Source organism: Numida meleagris, chromosome 8 (assembly GCF_002078875.1).
Source record: "Numida meleagris isolate 19003 breed g44 Domestic line chromosome 8, NumMel1.0, whole genome shotgun sequence".
NCBI classification, from domain to species: domain Eukaryota; kingdom Metazoa; phylum Chordata; class Aves; order Galliformes; family Numididae; genus Numida; species Numida meleagris.
The window spans coordinates 18,449,477-18,474,791 of record NC_034416.1 but is presented as its reverse complement, the minus strand read 5'-3'; the positions used below and the strand labels follow the sequence as shown (position 1 = coordinate 18,474,791).

The window sequence follows — 25,315 nt, the reverse complement described above, 5'->3', positions numbered from 1 at the left end:
TGTCTCTTGCTGTATGCAGCCACTGAAAAATGAATTCACTGAAATGTTGTGATACAAAGTGCAGATGGGGAAAGAGAACTGACATTTTAAACCAATACTCTAAAGCTGTTAGTTGTGCCACATCTATCAGTGCTTTATGCCAGTGTGCCTTGCTGTCGTTGCGTATCATTAGAAGGCATTGTGCCGATCCAAACCTAGGGCCGTGTGTAGTGTGCGAATCTGGAGGATTCTTTTCTGTCTACAGAGAGCATAGAAGGGCCCACTTTTAGCATGGGTTTGCCTCTGGATAAAGAGATAAGCATACAGCATCACACAAGAAAGAAAGGAAACTATTTAAATAAAATTTCTTGAGGACTTGTAGCGTGAATTGAAATTTTGAGCTAGGTGTTTAGGTAGCTGTATAGACATAATCCTGCAGAGTTGAGTCTCGGGTCTGTGTATGTGAAGCTGTCAGGTCCGTGCTGTTTGCCATCTGGGCAGGCACTTCTCTCTGTCCCCCTTGGAGGGGGGGGGACAGAGATCTGTGTTCACTGTAGTGTGGCATCAAGGAACTCAGCAGAGTTGATATTATGTGGATATGTGTGATATTATTTAAAAGCTTTCTAGTCTGGAAGCAAAACTAATCCTAAATGTAATTTAGATTGTAATTAGTATAAAAATGACTGGAGTTAAATGAGCAAAGTCTGTAATTGGTATGATCTTCTATTCTTCTGATGACTATCTCACATCTAATGACACTGGAGAATATGTAAATTGATCAGCAGGTAAAAATGCCCTTGATTGGGTAAATTACGTGTAGTGTTACCTTCCTCATGCCAACTGAAAGCACTAATGGATTTAATATGTATCATCCATAGCTGAGGTGAGCTGTTCACAGATCAAAATTAGACCATAACAGATACAGCCCATTATTTGCCCCCTCAGTAATTGTTTTCTCTTCTAAAATACAAACCAATATTGAAGAACGTTGCTAAACATAATTACATTACTTGTAATTTGAAAAATACAGGTATGCAGTCCAGTGTGGTTACAAACGCACTTAGTAGCTGACAAGCAGTTTAAATATTTTCAAGTGGAATCTGGGGGCTTGCTGGGGAGGACATGATGTGAATTTAAAATGATTATCCAGACGTCACTGGACAAGTGAATAACGAGCTGACTGGCCTAGTAAATCATGTGAACCTGTCAAATGTGGAAACACATTGGGGAGGAGATGATGTCAAGTAACAGTAACTTAGCAACCTGGCATTTAGCTGTCCAGAGAATGAGTAAGAGTAGCCACTTTTAAATAGCTGAGTAAATAAATGAATCCCTATATGTCTTAGGTGTGCTATAAAAATAGCCCAGCACCGTATGTTTTCTGTCAAGCTGCTTCTTTCTCTAGGATAAGGTGATTTATTCTTTTTGTTGAAATGAAAAAAATGAATTGAAAAGTTAACCCACGTGTAAATGTGTATCTGTGGCCTTTGTCCCTTGTCTGGCATGCAGCCTTGGAAGTGTGTAAGGAATGGGTAATAGCCTGCTCTAAGAAAGGCAGTACAGTACGGTCTTTTTCCTTTAGACCTTGCTTATGCACATGAAGATTTGAATGGATAAAAACTATACCTTTCTTAGTAATATCCAAGTCATTGCATTTTCAGCTTTTTAACAGCATTTTCTGAATGGAGGCAGAGTCAGTTTCTGCTTGCACACCAAAATAAATCAGGGGTAATTCCACTGACCTCTGATCTCATTTGAGTTCATTGAATTCTTCATCCTCCCACGCTAGTATGAATTGGCAGCAGCATCACTTACATTGCTGCTGTTGTTATAACATAAAAAGTAGTTACTCCTGCATTACTTCGGGTATGTGTGCAAGCAGCTACCAGTCCTTTACTCTGATAGCTCTCTGGATGTAGTTTTACTCCAGAAAAATGGAAATGCTGAATAGTTCTTTAAGAGGAGCTGTCTGCTGATTCAGTACATCATCAGCTCAGTTCTCAGCTCAGTATTAGCAGAATACATCAACAATTCCAGGAAGGTCAGAATTAGTCTCTTCCCAGCATTTTTTTTTTTTTTTTTTTTTGTCTATTACATACACACACACTGAGATCAATAATTTGAGTCATTTGAAGAAATCCTGGCATAGTCTTTGAAGAGCAAAAGGCTCTTGGGAGCTAGTAGCCTTAGGTCTTCTCACTCTAGAGCAGACCCTTGGCATGGAAGCTCATCCTGGCCAGTGCCAGTTGTGCCTGAACACAGCAGGACAGGATTAGTCAAGCTTTTAGCCTTTCACTGTTACAATGACAACATGGTGGTGTCAGCCATGAGAAAGACACCTTAACAGTATTATCCTAAAGCAATCAGTATATTAACTTGAGGTACATAATTTGGAATCCTCAGAGTTAACTTCAAGCTAGCTGGGTAGGAGGTTGACATTAGTTAGTGCTCAAATTCTTCACTTCTTTGGTGGTTTTGTGGGCCACAGTTGCACTGCTGGCAAGGCACAGGGTAGGCGTGAGAGGAGTTCACTTGTGATGTGGATACATATTAGAAATGTGCTTTGTACTACCAGATCAATGCAAAGCAGAATTCATGCTGTTGGGGAGGTACTAGAGAGAATAAGTTGACTATCTGATCTGACAAATGCATGTGGGTGTGCAATGTTTCTGTATTCAGAAGGTGGTATTTCCCACCTGTGTGATGTAGGGATAAATGGCTCTTCAAAATGTAAGGTAGCAAAAGATTAAACCTTTATCAGGACAGACAAGCAAGGTCTGATTCCAACCTGCAAAAAAAAGGTTTTATTTTCATGGTAGTATGAAAGAAATTATTTAGTAAAGAACTTCATAATGTAAAATCTGATCATTTTGTGGATCTATTGCGGCTTGTCTACATTGCAATAATAATAATAATAAAAAAGATTACAAAAGGTATTCAGGAAAGGAGAAGGAGACTGCAGTGCACCTATTTCAAACTCAGTATTCAATTCCATTCTTATCTCCTTAAACATAATATTTTAACATATATTTTTGTAGTGCCAAATTGAAACATTGCTGATTTCAGTATTATTATATAGTTCTGCTATCATTGCCTGATTTACCATTGCCACTACAATTACTCTAAAATGAACTGATGTCATGAACGTTTGGGCATGTATTGCTGCTCCTGGAGAGAATGAAAGGGCTCTCATCTCCTCTACTAAGTGAAAGTGTGTTCATTCTCATCTGTTTTCCAAGCTCTCTAGCATGTCTTTCACACAAAACCCAACCCAGCCACTTCTAGTTTCTCTTCCTCATCAGCAGTCACTTCAGAAATGATCCAGTATATGGCCACGTGTTACAGGCTCGACATGTTCAGTCTGACTCAGTACTCTGTTATGATAACAATATAAAAAACAACTTTAAAAAAGCCAGTTCAAAAACAGAAAATTATCCAAGCATAGTCATTGTTTTGGAGGCAAAGATGATGGTAAGTTTCATCACTTCTGCAGTAGATCAGGAGCACACTCTCTGGCACTTAAAGGTTTTGGTAAAAATGTGGGATAAAAAGTTGATGAGGTCATGTTGTTTAGCGGAAAGTATCATAAAACTACAGAGCCATAAAATTTCTACTCCAGATTTGTAGACTCATGAGATCTGACTTCCCGTCCCTTTTCATCACTGTAAATAAAGAGTAACTCCTTTACCTTTGAGTGAGAGGGCTAGAGAAAACAGAGATCTGGATTTCTGATGAAGTTTAACTTTTTGTACACTCCCATGAACAAAAAAGTACCAAACTGGTGAACTCATTGGAAAATTATAAGTACTTCTATGCTGTTTAATGTTTTGATCTGTCTGTACCAGGTATCCTTCCTCAAATACCTTGTGGACTGCATTACTTACATTGTTTAAAAAGCTCTTTAGAAACTTTAGAGCCTGCTCTGTGCCTGTCCTGGAGTACTGTTCCCAGTTCCAAAATGACTGGTAACAACAAATTCTGGCACAGCATCCGGTGAGGTCAAGCAGAAAAACCACCCGAAGCTAGTATGCTCCTCTTACATATCTTATTGTGAAAGTATTAAGCACAAAAATCAAGTCCTCTTTTGAAATATAGGTAGTAGAATATTCCTCTGGTCTCAGATTAATCATTTCTGTTATTTCATCTCATCCTGTCAAAATGAAACATGGTTAAATATGAGCATTGAGTGTTTAAACTGCTAGCAATGTTACCTTTCATTTAAGTAGATTAATAATGTGTACTCTACATAACAAATTGCTTTAGGCACAGAATGAAGACATTGAAAACATATTAAAATCGAGTTAGGCTTTCTGAAACGAGTACATGCTTTAGAAACAATTTTGGTTTGAAATGACAAAGCCTGTAGTTGTCTTCTGTGAGCCCTTTATCTCATTTGCCTGAGGGCAAGTATTGCAGATTTAAAATCTTGGGTGGGAAGCTTCCCATAAGTCAGCACTACTGAAGAAGCTGATGGGGCCTGTGGAGGATAGATTGGACATTTGTGGTTAGCCAAGAGAAACAGAGCTACAATAAACTAGACAGACTTACAGCATCCAAGGGAAGACAGGGTTGGAAGATGTGACTAAATGAATCTTCAGATGGATTTTCAGTTTCTGTTCGAAATTCTCTGAAGTTGCAGCTGGCCATGACAATTGAAACATTAAAAAAGTGTATCGCTGATGTTTAAAAATATATGTATAAGGAAAGACATTGAACTAGAGAAATGAAAAAAAATGGACCAAAGAGGGTCCATATACTTGAGAACACTGAGTTTTACTGTTTTAAGTATACCTGTCGTGTTGCAGCCTTTGATGTTTCACTGCTCTTGTGGTTTAAGAAGGAAGGTGAAGAAAACAGGACAAGGAAGAAGTTATTTGGGGTAGACTTGAAGTTAAAACTTTGAATCTCATTGTTGGTCTTAGAATCATAGTCATAGAATCATTGAATGACTTAGGTTGCAAGGGACCTTAAAGATCATTGAGCTCCAACCCCTTGCAGTGGACAGGGTTGCCAACCACTAGATAAGGGTGCCCAGGGCCTCTTCCAACATGGCCTTGAACACCTCCAGGGATGGGACATCATGCGTGCAGCATGTGCCAGTGCCTTACCACCCTCAGATTAAAGAATTTCTGCCTAACATCTAACCTAAATCTTTCTTCTTTTGGTTTAAAATCATTCTCCCTTGTCCTGTCACTAACAGACCATATAAAGGGTTGGACTCCCCCTTCCTTCTTATATGCTCCCTTCAAGTACTGGAAGGCCGCAATGAGGTCTCCCCAGAGCTTTCTCTTCTCCAGGTTAAAGAAGCCCAACTCCCTCAGCCTTTCTTCATAGGAGAGGTGCTTCAAGCCCTCTGAGCAAATTCATTACACTTCTCTCCACATCTTTCTTATTCTGGGGGCGCCAGGCCTGGACACAGTGCTCCAAATGGGGCCTCGAAAGGGCAGAGAAGAGGAAGACAATTACCTCCCTCTTCCTGCTGGCCTTCCTAATGTACTTCAGTCTAAATTGAACCCAAGATGCTCCCAGTCCTTTTAAATCAAGATTACAGAGATATTGGTCAAAAAGTACTGCCTTTGGAGAGATTCCCTGTACAAGCAGGTGGACTGTTCCTGTGAAGGAGTGATATGGTGACCCTCTGTCATCCTTGTCAGTCTCCATGGGTTTGCAAAAGCTGTCTAACATAGGAAGGCTGTTCTGCAAGCATCATCTGTCTTAAGTTCAAGTTGTTCCATATTCTGTAGGGATAATAATTCCGAAAGTCATTTTTTGGGGGGTGGGAGTAACTTATTTGATATTAAGACTTTCATGCGGCATAGTCAACAGTGTGCTTTCTGATGATGCCCTCCTTAGTAAGTATGGAGATTGTTTCAGCTGGCAAAATGTAGACTACGCCATTTCACTCCTGCCACTAAGTGACTGATATGGTCCATCTTCCTATCTCTTGGAACATCCTCTCAGTAAATGTTTGACTATCCACACTCAGATAAAACATCATACCTTTAATCTTTCTGCATAACGTCGAGATGCCTCTTCAATCCACAGTTTCTCCTTCAATGAAATGGGGAAGGAGAATATCACCCACACTGCCACTGCACTGCAAAGTTAAATTAGTTCCTTGCAAAATGTACTGAGGTCTTCAGTTGGAATTTATGGTGTTATAACTGTGCAAAACCCAGGCTCAGTCAGATTTTTAAAATTATGCTGCTTACTGTGGCTTATCCATTTCTATAGATAATTTCTAGTGTTTCTTTAAACAAAGTGTGTCATTGAATTTAATGTTCTGAGAAACCTTATGAAAGTCCTATCTATTTGAGACATATATTTCAAATTGTACTTATAATTGTGTTTTTATTGAATATGTAAGTCCCTTTCAGTTTCTTAATACAGCATATGGTTTTTAATAAGCATTTGAGAAGAATGTGCGATATGGATGGAAGACACTTTTGAGCGTTTTCAAATTGTCACATTAAAATTGTCACATTTGTTTAATTAGCCTGTAGATCCTGCCACACTGATTTATGTCAGCCGGGTAACAGTTTCTTTGGATAGCTAGCAAATCTGACCAGAATGCAATTTATTTATTTATTTATTTATTTTGCTGAGGAATTTCTCACATTTCTTTTTTATTCAAAAGCAATTATCCAGGCACCCAGCCTTGAAAAAGTCAGCAGAAGAAAATGTCAGCATGTAGTATTAGAAAGGAAGATTATTTTAATAGTTCCTGGCATTTAGGTGTTTGTTGACCACTGTTCAGGGGCAAGAGATACAAACAGACTAGAAACATGAATGTGAAGCTCTGGGCTAAGTGTCCAGGTTTACGTTTGTTCAACGTTCTGTGCAGACTCTCTACTCTACTTGCTACGTTGCTGTAATTCTTATCAGGCTCCAGGGATGAGCTCACTAGAAACCCTGTTTTCAACAATTGAAAGCTCTTCGTCAAAGATTTTCTCTATTCCAAAGTTTCTCTGCAATGTCTAAGCAAATATATTTTTTGTTGTTTTTGAGGGAGAGCTATAAGACCTTCTAGTGCTTTGCAGGGTGAAACACGAACAACATGGGCATGTATGCACTTAGCAGACGTATCTGATGCTAGTGGGAAAAAAAGGCCAGGGTACTGTTCCTTGCATTTGCTGTTGTCTCAGTGGATAATTTAAGGCATGGACTAAATTTCATCTCTGGAGACAAACTGGAAAACACCAGGTACTGTCTCTTGTGAGGAATTCTTTGAGATCTTCTGATGGAATTTATTATACAAACACTGAATGTTAAAGGCTCCTTTAGGCATTGTAGTCCTTGAATTTCTTTGTCTTGAGTATATCCTGTTAAAGAATGTGTTATTTGCCTCCCACACCCCAAGGTACAGCAACCTTTAAAAGTATTCTACTGAGCCTCAGAAGAAAAACTTTGTATTTGCTCTGTAGCAGAACATTCCCAGTAGTTTGGGGGTTTCTTTGTTAATTTGGCCAATTAATCCCTTCCCAAGTATTCCAGCATTTTATCATTTTGAACCTCAGGAGTCCCTAATCGATTCAGTAGGAGGTCTGAGCTGCCAGTTATCTGCAAAAAGGAGTGTTTTACCAATGAAATGAAAACTGGTGCAGAGATTTTTTTTGAAGAGCAGCCCCTTGTTGTTCTTGAGTTCAGAAAACAAAAAGAACACAGCTTCAACACTAAGACATTCACTGGAGGTTTCTTTCTGTGAAAATATTTATCACTCTTTTTTTTTTTCTTGGCAATTGAGATATTGTTGCTTTCAAAAGAAGTTGTTGTGATCTCCTCATTACCATTTTTCTTAATATGATAAGTGTAAGCTACAAGAAAGCTATCATGTTTGAAAGGGTACGGGAACCCTTAGGAATGTTATACTAACTGATTGTGCTCTTTGAAAAAGCTTAGACTGGGAATTTCACTAAATGTATCATTCCAGCTCCTTTTGCAGCAGCACTGTCGTTGTATAGTGTCTTTCACTTAAGACACAAGTTACCCTTCAAAAAGAATGTTGTGTTACTGCATCTAGCCTTTGCATCTCTTCAGCAAAGTGAGATCAACAGCTCCTTTTGGTAATTGCTTGAGCATGATAATAAATGGCATTTGTACTGAAAAGGAAAAAAAAAAAAGAGGTATTATTTGGCAGATTTATTCCAGTTTGACTTTGTATGATAGCTGGTAGTTGTCACTGTTTGACACCAGCTGGAGTTGCACATAGCAGTGCTGCTTAGAACTGACTAGCAACTACTGGCCTACTGGGTGGTCTTTCTTGGGGTTGCTCCAAGTTTGTTCCAGATTGCTCATATGACCCCTGATAAACTATTGCTAGTGAACAACTTGCTATTTCTTTTTGGCCGGCTAGCAACAACAATGACATAGCATGTCATCGTCTAGTAATGCAAATATATAATTTTTAAGTGCTGGAGCACCAAACTTAGTGCTATTTAGTGCTGCGGCTTTTGCATCCTTTTCACTGGCATTCCTGTGGGGAAAAAAAAAGGCATAGTTTGGAAACAGGAAGGTTATGGACTTTGCTGTTTTTCAGCCCTGTTAATAGAATTTCATTTCAGCGTAGTTTGCTACTGCATGGTTTAAAAACAATGTAGGCATGGAAAGCAATCCTCAGTGAGGATATGTTCATCTGGTGCATAGCCTGAACATGCTGATTTTGAATGTTAGGACCACTCTGTGTGGGACCAGGCGTCCTCAGCTGTCACATGTTTTAGTGGTGGTTCTGAGTGGTTAATAGTCCATCCTCAGGCTCATAAGCTCTGTAAGAAAGAATGAGCTGGGAAATGGGGAACCAAATGCAAGCATGCCACAGTAGGAGTTTTCTAATAGAAATACTTTGGAGCCGCCATGCCTTGAAGGAGATTAAAAAAAAACCCTCAGTTTTTTTTGGCTTCGGTTTTCTTTATTCCTGGAGCTGGCTTATTTGAGTAAGACTGACATGCCAACAAAGTTTATGTTGTGTCAAAACATCTTCTAAAACAAACATCTATTTTTTCTTCACCTGTTGGCCTAGCAGGAGTGGATCAAAGGGCAGTCTTGGCATGATTTGTAGGACACACAGATGCAGGAGCAGATCTGTGTCAAGGCACAAGTGAGGAAAAGGAAATAAGACTGAAATGTATGCTCTTTTCCAGAGACTAAAATTACTGTAATAAATGCCAGGTCTCGTGGTAGGCTTTCAGGTGGCTGCTTAGGTCTTTCTGTGGGAGAAAGGAATTAAAGGGTTGAGTGTGAGAGGCACTGGGGACTCTCCCTCTCTAACAGGCCAGAAGCCATAGATTACTCTTGGCAAGCAGGCTGTGCATTTGACCTTACAAAGAAACAAAGTGCCAAATTAGAGAGTACAATGATCAGGCTTCAGAATGAGTTTTTCTGGCCATCCAGGGCTTGCTGAATGCTAATCAAGCTGCCTATATTGTCTACCCAGGACTATACAGCATATAGTCACTGTGAAGTTCCAACACTGTCCTGGGTATGGCATAAGACAAAAAAAGGGACAAACTTTGCCCTCAAAAGCATTCAGTCTCTGACGTAAACATCGGGAAGGTAAGCATACGCTGTAAGGGAGAGTGCATTCTTCACGTACTAGGGGAGAAACAAATCTTCAACTGAGACACATGCTGGGCTGGTGAGGAGAGCATCACAGAGGTGAAGAAAAAGAAATGGTGAAAAAGGACGGCTTCTGTGTGGGCAGCTTTTAGATTTTCTAGGCATGCACTGTGTTTCTACTTCAACCTCAGACCACTGTTTTAATGGCATTCCAGTTGAGGTGTGGATGAATCATGTCAGAGGAAAACACATTAAAAAGAAATGCTACCCTGGCACACCCCCCCAGGAAAACTCATGATGCAGTACTGCTTGTGTGGCAGCATAAAAGAGATCTGGCAGAGTCTTGATTTTGAAGGCAAAAAAAAAAAAGCTTTTGTAAAAGATTTCAATGCGTATTGTACAGCAGTGTGTGGTAGATTCATTTCTTTGTATTTGATGAGTAACAACTTGCAGTCCAACTTTAATGAACACAAATCATGCTTTATGCAAAAGAATTCAGCTTTAAACTCAAACGAGTTGCCTATCCTGGTTTCTTAATTTCCCTCTATACGCTATTTCAGCTAATTGATGTCCCTGTTTCAAGGCTAAAGCTGGTGTCTTCTAGCACAAGTTGATGCTTTGAAATTCTGAGAGATTTTTAGATTGAGTTTCATCATATTGCCAGGATGTGGTTTATAAGCTGGCTACATGAGTCTAAAACGTAGTTCTCAACATAAGAGGTTTTTGTGCGAAATCTACAGAGCAAGATGTTTTGCAGTTTACTCATTTAATTTTGCCTTATACTGAATTTGGAGATGTTATTTTTTTCACTAGGTTGGTGTAAGTGGCTCCAGAAATTAAATGCTTTTTGTGATAAATTATATGGATATATAAAGGATATATAAATTATATGGATAAGGTCTTGTAATGTAACTATATAATTCACCGCTGCTATTTGTATGAAAAAAAAATGAATTGATTATATCTGGCAACATAAAGGAGATGGTGTCATGTGATATATAAATGTGCGCAGTTGTGTGCCTCGGGATAGGTGCAGTCTTGTTTTGTAACTGTAAATTATAGTTTTGCTCTCCTCTTGGTGTGAACCCTAAGTTTCAGAGAAGAAAAGAGGCAATTCGAGACATGCCTTTTTGCTTGTGAAGCTCGGGATGGATGGAACAAATTACCAGATTCCCTTAAACAAGTGCCAGCAGTGAATAGTTTCAAAACACAGTTGCTTATTTACTTGGAGAAAACTTGCCAATGTTTTTTAAATTGCAAAGATGAAATTGAATGTTGGTATTAGGAACTTTTTAAAGAATTAACTTTTTATTACTTATTGTGCATTTGTTTATATTATATTGCTGTACTGCCAGGATGTTAGGTTGTATTTAACAGTTCAGTGCACTCTTCCTATTTCTTGGGACCCTCGTGAAAATTAGATGTGCCATTCCTGGTTATGGTTACAAGTATCATTTTGAATAAATAAAATCAGTGGGGTATGGCTATGCATCTCAGTGTGGATGAGAAGCTGCCAAGAACAGGAGGTGTTGTGTTGGCTGTGCTATCTGCATCAAGACCCTGATACTGTGTATTGGGCAACAGCATCATTAGTTTGGCCACCAAGAGTGACAGAAGAAGATGCCTGGCTTTCTGGAAGTGGGCTTAGTAAACATGACCTCAAGTACCTGAATATTTATATGGGGAGTGTGATTAACTTTTCATAGAATCATAGAACAGCTTGGGTTGGTAGGGAACCCAAGGATCATCAAGTTCCAACCCCCTGCCACAGGCAGGGCCACCAACCTCCTGATCTGGTACTAGCCCAGGTTGCCCAGGGCACCATCCAACCTGGTCTTGAACATGTCCAGGGATGGAGCATCCACAACCTCTTTGTGCAGCCTTTTCCAGCACCTCATCACTCTCTCTGTGGGGCTCTGTGCTTTGTGTTAACTCACTATCTAGTTCTGGATACCCTCTGTGGTCCAGGATCTCAGATATTCCACTGTGTGAATTCCACAAAAGTCTTAACTCTGTCTCACCATATAAAATGTCTCATGGGAGCTCTCCTGTGGGTTTCCTGTAATGTTCTGCTTCATTATTTACACTGCATGATCCTACATTGCCAATTACGTTCTGTGAACCCTCAGTGTTCCGTCTGCACTTTACTCATGCAAATTACCTAACCCTGACAAGAGTTGAGCTACAGTTTCTACAGATGTTTTGTTTGATTGCAGTCCACCATAAGGGTGTTTCTACAGTAGGACCCTTAGGGAGTTGTGCTGCATGTTCCTGTAAATGCCAGGAATATGTAAAAAGGTGCTCAAGAACACAAAACCTGCTTAGAATTGAATTGAAGGACTGTCCTGAGCAGTGTGAGCCAAATTCAGGGTAGTTCTTGGCCATACAGTCTTCCTGGAAGGTGTCCTGAAGAAAACTACCTTGATCCACCTTGGAGAGAACCATCCAACCAGTTTCAGAGAGGAGCCTGGGCACGTTCTGGCATATGCACAGCATCAGGGGCCCAATACTCAGCAGAGAACTAAACCATTTAGTAATGTTGACACACTATTGTATAGGCTGTGGTTACTTTTAGGATTGTGTCAGACTTGCTAAACTGGAAATCCAGTGATGGGTTCATGAGGTGTAGCTTCATTACTCTCCCCTGAAACTGTCTGTTGAGCTGAGATACCTTCTCACTGTAATGGAGCATTGTTTTAGTTCACATACACAAGATTGGTTAGAGCACTAAGTATATCCATCATGATTTGCTATTTTTTATTGTCTTCTAAATGCTCTAAGCAAAGATGATGAGTGTTACTAGTTATAAAAACTACAGTATGAGGAAAATATATTGAAAAATGTGAAGCATACAGGAGGCAGAGAATACTAGGAAGCTCAACAGAAAACATCTGTATTGCTATCAGTTTCTATCAGTTTCTTTTTGTAAACAGTTCCCAAATGTTTGCAAAGGAGGAAAGGGAAATACATGCTGTAATGTTTTTAGTCAACCTCTTTTAGTTTCGAAAGCAATTTCTATGTTCATTTTCACTACGTATCATTTCTGTCTGTCCTTCCCCTCCTTATTAATATGGAAAGGAGTAGCTGTTTACCGTGGGAGGCTATGGAATGCATCTTGCTCACCAGCTGAGCAAAGGGAATTATTTGTTGTCATGGAGAAAACCCACAAGGTGAACACTGTGTTTGTAGATTATGGCCAGGGAAATGGCTGCTTTTTGTAGAATAAACTCTAGTTCTATAATAAGAAGCTCGTGTGTGCATGCACTGTATTTCCAAATGGCTTTCTAGTAATTTTTGGTACAGTAGCAAGATAAATTCTAGTATGACAAAGACATCATTGCAGATGAAAGTATGTGCTGGGCACTTGCCACTGGTAATAAATTTGCTAAAACATTTCATAGAATAGAATCATATTCTATTACATGAGTAAAAAGTTTCCTGCAGTAATACTCATACCAGGAAAACTCTTTATCTTGGAGGCCATTGGTCCATAAAAGAAATCTTTATTTATTTATTTTCCCTACAGGGAAAAATATCTGGAATCCCTTTGATGCTGAGAAGTATTCTAAATGCTGAAACGTGATGATCAAGTCCTTATCTATGAACTTATCTATCATGTCCCTACCAATACTGTCCTAATGTCCTAAATCCCTTCTTAATGAAGCCTTTGGCACAGTGTAAACCAGACCGATTACCAGTCAAGCTATTCCCAAGTGTTTGTGTAAATTTTCCATTCCTTCTTAAGGAATATATATTAAAAACAACCCTTAGTTTTATTGCCTTTGTGTTCCATTAGGCTTTAGCGTCATTTGCTTTTATTTATATAAATATGTATATCATATATATATATATATTCATTCTTTCCTTAGCCTTTTCCCCAAAGGTAAAGAGTTGACATAGTTTTTAGCTCAGTATGCATCACACACATAAAACGTGGCTGCCCCTCTTGCACTTCTGGCTTCCCAGAAGGAAGAGTTTGATCAGATTTGTATAAATGCTGAAACTAGGAAGATACTGTGAAACAAGACGTGCTTTTTATTAAGATTGCATTGATAAATAGTTAATACAACATTAATTAATCATTAATAGAGGCCTTAATAAATGGTAAATCACTTGGTTATCTTTATTCCATCAAGGCAATAGGTTGCTTAGCACCAGCTGTAACATTAAGTTTGTAATAACCTTGGAACATCTATTCATCATATATTAATTTTTTTCTAAACTCAACTTTAACATACTGTGTAACCAAAAACTGTAGAAAGTTTAAAGCAACAGATTTAGCTAAGATCTAAAAGGACAGAGTAGGGCAGCTGACAGAGAAAATACCCAAAATAAGCTCTGTTTAGTAGCAGCGATGCGTACAGGGTTGTTGTTCTTCCTTCTCCCTGTTCCTCTAATGAAGATTCAGTGTTGAAACTGCCTTTGTGCTTTCTTCTGCGTTTTTGTGGATCTGCTATCCACAAGGGGCAGTAGGCGTAGCCGAGAGAGATCTATCAAGTTAAGGAATGGCACTGTTGGGCTAGGTGGGATCTTAGGAATCCCATCATCTACTACACATCCCTGTCCAAGTGAAGGAATCAATTCTGCCCAAGCCGTTCCTGACTGATGTGTGCAAATCTGTTCTTAAATGAGCTCCTCCAAAGATGGAAACTGTGTTGCTGCATGAACAATCTGTTTCAGTGCTGCACAATCCTCACTGTTAGAAAGCTATGTGTGTCTGTGTGTCTTTCTGGCTGCAGTTTAAGTTCATATTCACCGTAAAACCGAAGAAAAGTTTATTCTCTCCTTTTGCAACAGCCCTTTCTGTAATATGCAGACTGTTCTTATGTCTCCCTTCGATTCTCCCAAGGGAAATAGCATGAATCTTATATCTTGGGAGACCTCAAATTAGATCAGGCTAAGCAGTTTAAAGTGCACTGTAGGAAAGAAGCTGCCTCAGTATGGATGCAGGGTACACGATCTGGCTGCCTTTTTTCCTAATGGCCTCCTAAGAGCCCAGCTCCATGCTTTAACCTGTATTTAAAACACAGCATTTTCATTTGAACAAGAAGGAAATGACGGAAAAATGAAACACAGAGAAAGGAAATAAATCTGGAAGGTGGCTATTGATTTTAGTGACTGGTTTTGTAAAGCTATTTACCATCTGCTTCAAATCCCCATGCGCTCAGTTCCTTAGAAACAAGCAGGTTTCAGTCCTTTCCTACTCCTTCCTTTTAAACCCTGATTTGGACCTGTACCTCTGCTGCCCTTAAGAAGTTTGCTCAGAGTAGTTGTATTTTCAGTGATTTGTTAGAGCTCTTCCGCATGTGTACTTCTTAGTTACTTACCTGAGGGCTTTTCTAGCTGAAAAAAAGCAGACCAAACTAAAAAGACAAGCATGCCTAGCTCTAATAAATAAAACACATGGATTCAATTAAAATGATGTTTAAATAGTTTTCAGAAAGGAGGATGCTTGATGTTACTACATCAGAGGACCACAGTGACTTTTAAGCCAGCAAAATGTGCAGGTTTACTTTCTCGTTTAATCTCCAGGTCTGTAAAAAAATGCATGCTTCCACAGCAGTCATCTGCCCACTCCAATAGTTAACATGATTTTGGAATTACTTTAAGTCCAAACCATGTGAAAATAAATCCTAACTTGATTTTGTGGGATTACTCGGTTTCCAATAAATTCCTCTTTAAAGCATTTCGTATGCTCAGTTGTGTTATTGTTACTTCCAGGAATTTCTAAATACTTCCAAATTTGGATTGATCAAACTTTCTTGTTTTTTTTTTTTTTTAACATTTCCTGGGGAAAAAATATATATATGAATATGATTCTCTTCCTCCTTTACAAATATTTACAAATGAAGATGTTTATATATACATCTTAAACAGCACATCAACCCCTCTAAGGTTGCCCAGAGAGGCTGTGGATGCTCCCAATGTGAGGCACTCAAGGCCAGGCCAGATGGGGCTGTGAGCAAGCTGGTGTAGTGAGAGGTGTCCCTGCCTATAGCAAGGGGACTGAAACTAGATGATCTTAAAGGTTCCTTCCAACACAAACCATTCTATGATTCTATGATTCTATGATTCTATGATATACAGCACACACGCTTCAATTAAGGGGTTCCTTACTGTTATAGTATACTAAAAGATAGATATATCAGAATTCACAAATCAAACAAAATAGAGCTTAGCAAGTACTTAAAGACAAGAGATCCCCAAAAGCAACCAGGGCATTGCATAGAATTCTGAAATCATGAGGATTAAACAAATGACATGCTTTTTCTAGGGCTCCGATTGTCCAAAGTAATATGCATGTTCTTAAGGAACAAAGCAGGAGAGTTAAGCAGCCAGTCACATCTCTGCAGGGTGTGGGGTGGAGGTTTTGATTCTTCCCTGAAGCCAGTGCAGTGCCATTTCTGTATGTCATTCTGTAGCTCAGTGGTGCTCTGTGTGAGCGTAACATGCAGTTGTGTGGGGTGGGGGTATAGCACTGCAGCCAGTGCGTTGTGTAGTTAACAGCCCTATAGCATGTATCTGTAGGCATGTTTCTGTAAATACCTGTATGCTATCTCATTGCTTCCACGTGTGTAATGTTTCTTCATTTGCTGAGCTTTAAATTCTTGTGTTGTTTTCTATGTATGATCCTATCCAAAATTTTCTATCCAGTAACTGAAATGAAATGCTTCTTTCATAGCTAGCTTGTACCTTTGCAATACACTTTGGTGCTCACAAGGTCACTTATTGAACACGTGGATTAGATAGTTGTAACCTCACCAAGTCTGTCTTTTGCCTGTGACCTCACTGGAGTCAGGATCTCTTACTTTGTAATTGAATTTCCTCGAATAGTAGCAGAATCATTTTTAGTTTTTCCCATGGTTTTACATTTGGTTGTCCCCTAACAGGCAGATGAGTAGATTTGCTTACAATTCAGCCCACTGAGTTGGTACTCAGTTGATGCTTGAAGCATTTCAACAGTAAGTATTCCAAATTTTTGCTGGTGTCACCTTCCCATGAATCCTAGGCTCTCTGTCCTGCTTTTTATTCTTGGCCAGGAAGAGACTGAGGTCAAGCCAATAATTGCAGCTCAAGAATATGCTTTGTTTCTGCCTTCAATCAGGCTGCCTGCCTGTCCCTCTTTTAATTATGTGATATAGTCTCTGTTTCATCAATTTGCTATGAGGAGATTTGCCACAAAGCAGCCTCTGTGGCATAGGCGTTGGCAGAGGCATACAGGATTTGGGTTATGTCATCTCACAGAAAAGCTGACTGGAAGCTTAAATTTTTCTCTACCTACTTCTGTGTAGAAGTCAATCAGTGCAGTAAAACAACATGCTTCTCATTATCACACTGAGCTGCTGCAGCCTCACGTACCAGGAGAGATGAACCATTCATGAGCTGTCCCGTTCCTCCTCCTTGCCACAATTTGGGCTTTGGGCAATGACATCTGGGCTTTGGGCCCTAGACATCTGCACCCTCCTCTGCCCATAGATCATCTGCCCAAGCAACCAGCAAAGCTTTGCTACAGCAGCAGCAATGCTAAGAATGGAAATCTGATGGGCTTCAGTTAAAAAGCAGTGCCTTGCAGAGGTGTGGGAGGAGGTTACATACCCGCTTGGTTGACTGGGGTCTGTGGCACATAGTTTTTCCTTTCTTTTTCCTTACCTATGACATGGGATTTTTGAGGGACAACCAGAGACCCAAAACTTACTAGCTGTGTCTTCAGTGAAATATGCATTCACATCCAGCTGCAGAGCAGGCCACCACTTCAGCCCACATGCAGCCACTGCGCTACCCTTTTGACAACAGCTATTTTGAACAGAATTATTTGTATTATGTTTTTTTTTTTTCATTTTTGGAGTGTTTGCACCGGTGGAAGTAGGTTGTTGTAGGCAACGAAAACAACCAAGAGAAACAGAACATTGCCAGAGACAAGCATTACTGCCTGTCTGAATATTTATCAAATTAAAAATCAAATTAAAAACAAAGATAAGAGAGAATAAAGTGGCATCTATCATAAAGCATCCCCATGACAAGGGCATTTATGAGCTTGACCTAAAACAAAATTTTTGCAGTTTCTCTATTCAACCAATTTTTCCCCTCTCCTGAACATAAGCCCCATTCCAGTCCCACTGAGCTCAGTGGGGTGATGGTTCTAGGCCTCCATGTGAGGCAGCCTGGTGTGCACTTTCTCTTCTGTTTGTGTCTCATAGCCACAGGCACCTAGGTGCTTTCTTTGAAGACAGTCGGAACACACGCATACAAATGATAAATCAAGACAGTGATGCAGAAAATGAGTATGTTGCTTAGATGGTCTGGTTTGCAGGTCTTCACCAGAGATTTGAGCTTCCTAGTAAAGGACAGGCTTCCTGTGTAACTCCGTACAAGTCACCTAATCTCTCAGTGCCTCATTTTAAAATGAAATTGATAGCGCTCTGATACAGTGACACTGCTTGTCACTGTAAGTGGCTGTCACCAGAGCTGCAAGATGCTTTGGTACTTAAAGCACTGTCTCTGTTCTCTTCTACGCCAGGCATTCACACCGCAAGCCCACTCCAGATTTTTCTAGACCAGTCTCTGGTTAGTTTTGCCGCTACCTAATGCACAGCCTTGCATTTTACCACCATGCAATCCTCTGTGGGATTGCATCTATTGCAGTCCAGGAGAGACCCCCTTCCTGCTTGGGCTTTGCAGGTAAAAACTGTGCTTTTGATGAGTTTAACAGGCTGACCAGGAGTGTGGAACCAGATGCCACCTGAGGAAGACACACATGGTCAACATTTTAATGGGTGAAACCCATCCTCACCCTGTTCTCCAGTACTGCCTGGTGGGCAGCTAGGGTGTTCATCTACCACATAAGGGAAGCGGTGATGCTTCCTAAGCAATTGCATCCTTCAGGCTCTGGGGAGAATAAATGATCATTTTTCCCCTCTCTTCTTTACTTACGTGAATTTGTTTTCAAAAACATATTTCTTTGCTTCTCTAGGAGATGACCCATTCCTGGCCTCCTCCTCTTACTGCTATTCACACTCCTGGCAAGGCTGAGCAGACCAAGTTTTCTATCCCAAGCAAGGTACAAGTAAGCTATAACCAGTGACCCAATTAACATTCTGTTCTGTTGAGTGTTCTTCGTTGGAGAGTTTAGTTTTGTAATTTGTTATTTTTGTAATTTTTAAATATCTAAGGCTATTTTTAGTCAGACATTCCCAATTAGACTGTTGTTATGAGTAGGACTGTATATTTAAAGCTGCAGAAGTTAGCAAAGTGAGCTTTGTCTCTCATTACGATAGCCCTTCTACATCCAATAGAATGACTTTTGCTTGTTTTTCCTTATTTGTGTAACACAGTGGCTGATATGGTATTTTGTGTCCTTGCGATTGATTGCACAGTGAAGTTTAGGCTGCATGGTCAAATTATGGTGAAATTATGTTTCTGCTTGTGGATAGCGCTGTGGCATCCATCTGCGTGCACTCTCCAAGGGCACATGGTTGCAAAACACACTGCGTTGTTAAAAGCATGCACTCAAAATTTGCCACATCCAACGCACAGGTCTGGAGACTACCTGCAGCTCACCTCACGTGCAGTGAGCTGTTAAACTGTATGATTTGAACATAACTTCAGCCCAAATTTTGTTGTTGCCCTTAGCTGTGATTCTGGTAGAACAGTAAGAGATGGAGCTTGCACCCAGAGCAGTCTCAGCCAGGGATAACATTTGCTGGGACCTGAGTACCTGTGAGCTGATGATGTTTGGGGAAGAGGGGAATTTCCCCTGGCAGGGAATGTACACCAGAATGACATGGAGCTACAAACATTCTAAAGGAAGGACCTTGGAAAATAGCTTTTAAAGCCGTACTGGTACTGCTTGACACTATGGTTCGTGCAATCATGTCCTCTTTTAGAAGCTGGAATGTGATTTTCCTCTTATTGATTTTATCTGTTTGGCAGATACTCCTCTGTCTGAAATGTAGCCACCATACTTAATTGGAAATCGTATGAAATTAGCAGTATCTGTGGCTCCTTAAAAATAAGAAAGCCAGCGCCCAGAATGTCTTATTTTGTTAGAATGTGATTGTTACTCCTCCAGTGCTGCCAGTGTCAGTGCAGTTAACTGCTGCAGCAATAAACACCATAAATCATAATCATACAAGAACAGAATCCTCACTGTAAATCTGGTTAAATTCACTTGAACCCATTTAGGTGAAAGTAGATTCCTACCTGTGTGAATACGTATATAAGTGGAGTTTTTTTGCTTGCAGGAAGCTGTGTTTTTTAATTTATACTCTGTCTTAATTTAGTGTTCTGTTTTTGATGGGTCATTCAGATGTGCGTCCTGCAGACTGCTGCTGTCTCCATTGAGAGCAGGATAAGCATAAGCTCAGAGAAGCTGAAATTTTATTTTGCTTTTCTGTTCCTATTGTTTGCTTTGAACATTTAATATTCACATCAATGTTAATAATTTCTGGACAGGTTAAAGGTTGATCGTAAAATTCTTGACCGTATCACTTGAATATAAAATATAAGTTCAGTTTTTTGAGCTAGCAGTTTAGGAAATAAGTGAGCACATAAATGTTTCTGAGTTGGTTTCACCTTAAGAAAACATAAATTTCTTTCCTGAACATCACACTAAATCATTTAATCCTAGCCAAACTATTGATATTAGACATACCACGGCTAGGTTTTGCGGCCACCTAAACCAGAGGGAGGCACTATTAGAAGTTCTCAATTTAACTGAAAAAATAAGTATCGTCATGAGAAACATATACAAAAAAAAAACACGATTACAAAAATGGAACTTATCAGAACAATTTATCCCATTGACATTCAAATTTAAAGTGCCATGTTTACTCTTAGGGCATGATTTACTTCGCAAGGGACTGACTGACAGCACAGTACAATATTAGGAACTAATAATGCCCTAAGAGGAAGTGCAGTGAGGGCTTTAATGACTTTAACATCCTACAGAACTAACACTTCCAGCAAAGTAGTGCTTGGCTGTAAAGCAGCGTTGTAAATAACACCTCAATTTGAAATGATCAGACTCTGCTTGGAAGGAAAGCTGATTACAATCACTGTGGACTGTAGAGCCTAGAGAAAAACTAAGTAAGAAACCACTGTGACATGAAGGTAGCTTAGATACTGTGAGCCAACAAAAATCCCTGCATTAGCATGCTCAGGGTTACAAGCCAGATTCTTTTCCGGTATACAGTTGTATTTCCATTGATTTCATTGGATACGAACCAGTGTCCATCAGGCGAATAAATGCTTACTGGATCTTTATCAAACCCTGTATGTCACAGCCCAAATAAAACCACCGTGCCTATCAATAAAAGATTACTGTATTTTCAAGCAATAAGATCATAAACAAAAGGCAGTGGTGTCGAATTTATTGCGTTTAAATTTTACATCATAGATGGACATGTACATGTCCATGGCTAAGCCTGGAAGAGGCTTGACCACTACTGGTGTAAATCTGTGCACTGCCTTCAGAAAGGTGGGGGATGGAGATTCACAGCAGCTGAGGACAAGCTGTTGTCTGAACTATGAAATTGTCCCTAACTGGTGCTCTGTCTCCACATTTAATGGTTTTTTGAACTAATGTCACCGGTGTTGACACATGATCTGTTCTCTGTACCATCCCCTTCCTTATTTGCATAATGCCAGTGTTCTTAATCTAGCAAGCTAAGATACATCTTATCTTCTTCATCTCATGTAACTAATGCTGACATTTTGTGTGTTCTTCTTTGTAGGACTCCCAACATCCGACCTCAGGATACAATGTACAAAGTAGGTCTTTATCATCGTGGTCCTAAGAGTCACGGTTAGGTTGTTGGGTTTTTTTTTCCTGTTTAACATCATTAAATCAAAGGCTAAAAAAATAATCTCTGTGGTGCTAAAGCAGATCAGTTCTTTTTTTTATTACGTTATGCATTGTGGCATGTTGTGAAACCGAGTATAATTAGATGGGCTGACAGCTTTGGGTGCATTTTAATTCTACAGTAATCTTTTGACATTTGAAAATGTGTTTCCTTTGTTTGCAGAGTGGAGTGATCCAGCAGGGAAAGTTGCAACTAAGTCAGTGCCACAAAAGTCGTAAGTATTATTATTTCCAGCTTTACATCTTCTTTTAAATTTATCACAGAGAATGAGCTTATTTCTGCAAAGGTAACTAAAATCTAGCTCCACTCATAATCTTGTCCTGGTGTTCAGGTGTTCTCAGTAGTCCTTAAAAATTAGCCATAAACCAGTTTTATGATTTCAGTGCTTATTACTGTTTCTTCTTTTTAAGCATTAGCTAACAGAGCTATGTATGAAAGATGAGTTTATTAAGCAGAAATAATGCTGATTTTAGTTGTACAGCTTGCCAGAATTAAATCACTTTTATGCTTCTCTCATCAGACTCTAAGCCTCTTACAATAGAAAATGCAACCCAATGAACAGATGATGCATGAATTTTAGTGTTTATACTGTGAGGAAGAGTTAAACGCATAATACAGAACGATGCTACTGGCTGGTGTTGAAAAGTGGGTCTTGGGCTTCATACACATTGAAACTGCTGAAAGTCGCAGATGATCTATAAATATGACAGTGGAAAATCGTGGAAGAGCTAGTTCTCCACTGTGCTAAACCTTTTTTCTTTGGTGCTTTCCTGGTTTAAGGCTGTAATAACATGGCACTGCGTTGAGACTGAACTGTTTCCTTACTTTTATTCTAGGATCTCAAAATAATTTGCAAATAGGAATTAAATACCTACTTTGATAAGTAGTTTGTAGTTCTGACACTTTTTAAATAGTGAGACTGATTTCAGTTTAGGGCTGCTATTTTATTTCTGTGTTCAAGTATTTTAAACTACTGAATGCAGAACTGTAGCGGCTATGCTGAAGTTTGTGTAAATACAATGCGTTCATTTAAAATGACTTCAGAATGATTCTAGTGGTTCCCCTTTAACCTACTGAGGACACAAATTTGACTAAATTCATATACGGGAAGAAAACTCAATGGAGAGATAATTACATCATCTTTAAAAAATAATTTAAATATATTGATTTTAATGCAATTTTGTGTACAGGAAATAACTTGCTGGAATTCAGAGATCTGTTTGCAACAGCGTACAAGATATGGGACTAGACCACTGTTGCCTAGTTCAGTGATGCACTGACTAATCTCTGCAGGTCCAGTTCTCTACTCCTAAAGTCACAAAAGTACTCATGTAAACAAAACTAGTTCTTTCCATAAATCTTTGCAAACAAAATGATAAATACATTATTTTGAACAAATAGCATTTGTTTATGAAACTTAGTATCAAATTAGTCCTTCCCCTTTTGCTATTCTGATTTCCTTGATTTCCTTGATGATTGACTTCTGACTTTTTAAAAGAATCTATCCAACTAAACCCGCTATTCTTCATAGCAGAATGGGTGCGCTCATGTTTCAGAACATCCAAGTGGCCCAAACCTGATATCAAGCACATTCTCTGGTAAAAAATAAAAATAAAAAACCCATAAAAAATAAAAAATATATATTATCGCATCTTAAAATGATTTTTCTCCTAAAGAAAGTGTATTTGGACTCCACTGTGAAAAATATTTTAGTGAGCATACTATAAAATACAGTATTTCAATAGTTTGTAACCAACAGTAATAGACTTGTCAATCATGGTTTATAGTTATAAGCTGAATTTCAGAAGAACGGTACTTCAGAGCTCAGTGGTATATAGTGCATTTAATGGGACCAAAGCTCTCTATAGGAAGCCTGATATAAAACTCAAAGACACTGAGTACATTTTATGAACCAGTTGCTCTCTGTTCTGCTGCTTGATCTAAAGTTCCAGTACTATCAATCAGATTTCTGCTGCAATGAACTGCCTTCTTATGGTAGGTGATAGATTTTACACATGAGAGATCAGAGCTGCAATAAAGCTACTTTTATTTTTAGCTTCCAAATGAAGATCAGCTAACCCATTACTATCACTTTTTCTCTTTTACTGCAGAAAAATTGTTAAGGCAGCTTCCAAGAATTTCCACAGGGCTTTGTAAGGTTAGAAGGCAGTCCACTGTGAGACTTGATATTATGAGGCCAATTTGTTTCTTTAGATCTGGGTGTGCAGCCACCACCATGTTCAACAGGAATTGTTGTACATCGGGACATAGTTGGGCTTAATGAAATTAAAGCAGAAAGTGGGGCAGAAAGACATAATGGAATCAAGTAGTTAGAGCTGGATAGTGTGATCCAAGTAAACCCTGATACATTGACAGCAATTGTGTATTTTAATAATTTAGCGTTTATCAGAATACAGTTTATTAGGAAGGATTTAATCTTTCTAACACTGGATAGTGTCAGGAATACTGGAGTGTATGAGTGAAATGTCAGTCCAACTTATCCCCGGTAACATTTTTTGCTACACTGTCAGCCATGCCGCATGATCTTACTGATTTCAAAACTGTATCCCCCACCAAATCTTCATGTATTTTGTCAGTGGGGGGCTGAGAGACTTGAGTTGTTCAGTCAGGTTGGATGGGACCTTGACCAACCTTGATCTCTTGGAAGATGTCCCTGCCAATGGCAGGGAATTTGGAACTAGATGATCTTTAAAGATCCCTTCCAGCCCAAAAGATTCTATGATTCTATAATTTCAGCTTGATCAAACCTGACTGGATTTATATATTCTCACTGATATTCTCTGTTAGAGATCTTTTTAACCTACACATTCTTCTAGATATTTTCCTTTTTTTTAAGCTTACATACAATTTGATTTAAACTTCAGTCATATTTTCCATTTATGGTGACAGTCTTATGGATTCCATTGGCTTCATTAGAAATCTGTAGAAATTGGTACTGATGTGCTTGCCTTCACTCTATCGCTGGGTTATACCACAACTAATTGAAGCATATGTGCAGAATGAAAATGCTTTGCCTCCATGATGTTGTATTCTGCTCCAAGCTGCCTGTATCTCATTAAAGAATTTGTTTGTAGAAGCACTGGCATTACAGGAGATCAGACAAGAAGGTTGATGTTGGGACTGTGTCTAAGTTCTGCACCTATATTGTACGTGAACGATCAAGGATATTTTAAATGATTCATGTGTCAGATCTTAATATCTACTCAAAAGTCTTGAAAATGAAATTTTGAACAACTAGTGTGCGCGTGGGTGTATGTATACCATGGTGACTTTTTAGAGCTGAAACTAGGCTATGTAAAACTATGCCTCTTGACTTCCTCCTCTCCTTTTTTTTTTCTTGTCTTTTTTGTTGTTGTTGTTGATGTTGTTGTCGTTATTTTTTTTCAAATTCACTGTAAAGCTCCATGAGGTGCTGTGCAGTCAGTTTTCAGCCAGTCTACTCCAATTAGTTTGTTATGAAGCATAGCAAGTAGGAACAGAAAAGGTGCAACCAATTGCACTGAGAAGGATTTTCTGTCAGCTTCCATGTATTCAAGGGTATATACTTAGCTCGTGACTTAGGTTTCTGTTATATAATTACCACTGCAAGTATGTCATCCTCAAATATCCAGTTCTTTTGTTCTGTTTGGTTGTTAGCACTTGGCCTCTGTCCAGTTGGAAACTACCCAGAACGTTTTTAATCAAGCACATCCTGTGTTTCGAAATCATACTGTCGAGTAGTCTTGGTTAGTTTCCATAAAAGCCCAGCTAAAAAGAAGAGTGTAATAATGGTATTCTTTCCTTCTCATAAAATGACTTCCTATACTTACTGTATTAATACAGTATTAAAAGGCCCTTCTCATGGGCTTGGTGAACTGCCAGAACCCGTTAAAAACGTAGAGCAACAATTTTTACTGATGAAA

General features: G+C 39.1%; 1 protein-coding gene across 1 annotated transcript in view; it reads left to right on the top strand.

Moving 5' to 3' along the window:
• AFF2 (AF4/FMR2 family member 2) overlaps positions 1–25,315 on the top strand; it is a 250,541-nt gene that overhangs the window by 95,494 nt on the left and 129,732 nt on the right. Inside the window, exons 4-6 of the mRNA XM_021405874.1 lie at positions 18,503–18,595; positions 21,264–21,300; positions 21,555–21,606. Of these exons, the coding sequence (XP_021261549.1) occupies positions 18,503–18,595; positions 21,264–21,300; positions 21,555–21,606 (182 nt within the window). The remainder of the gene's footprint in view (positions 1–18,502; positions 18,596–21,263; positions 21,301–21,554; positions 21,607–25,315) is intronic.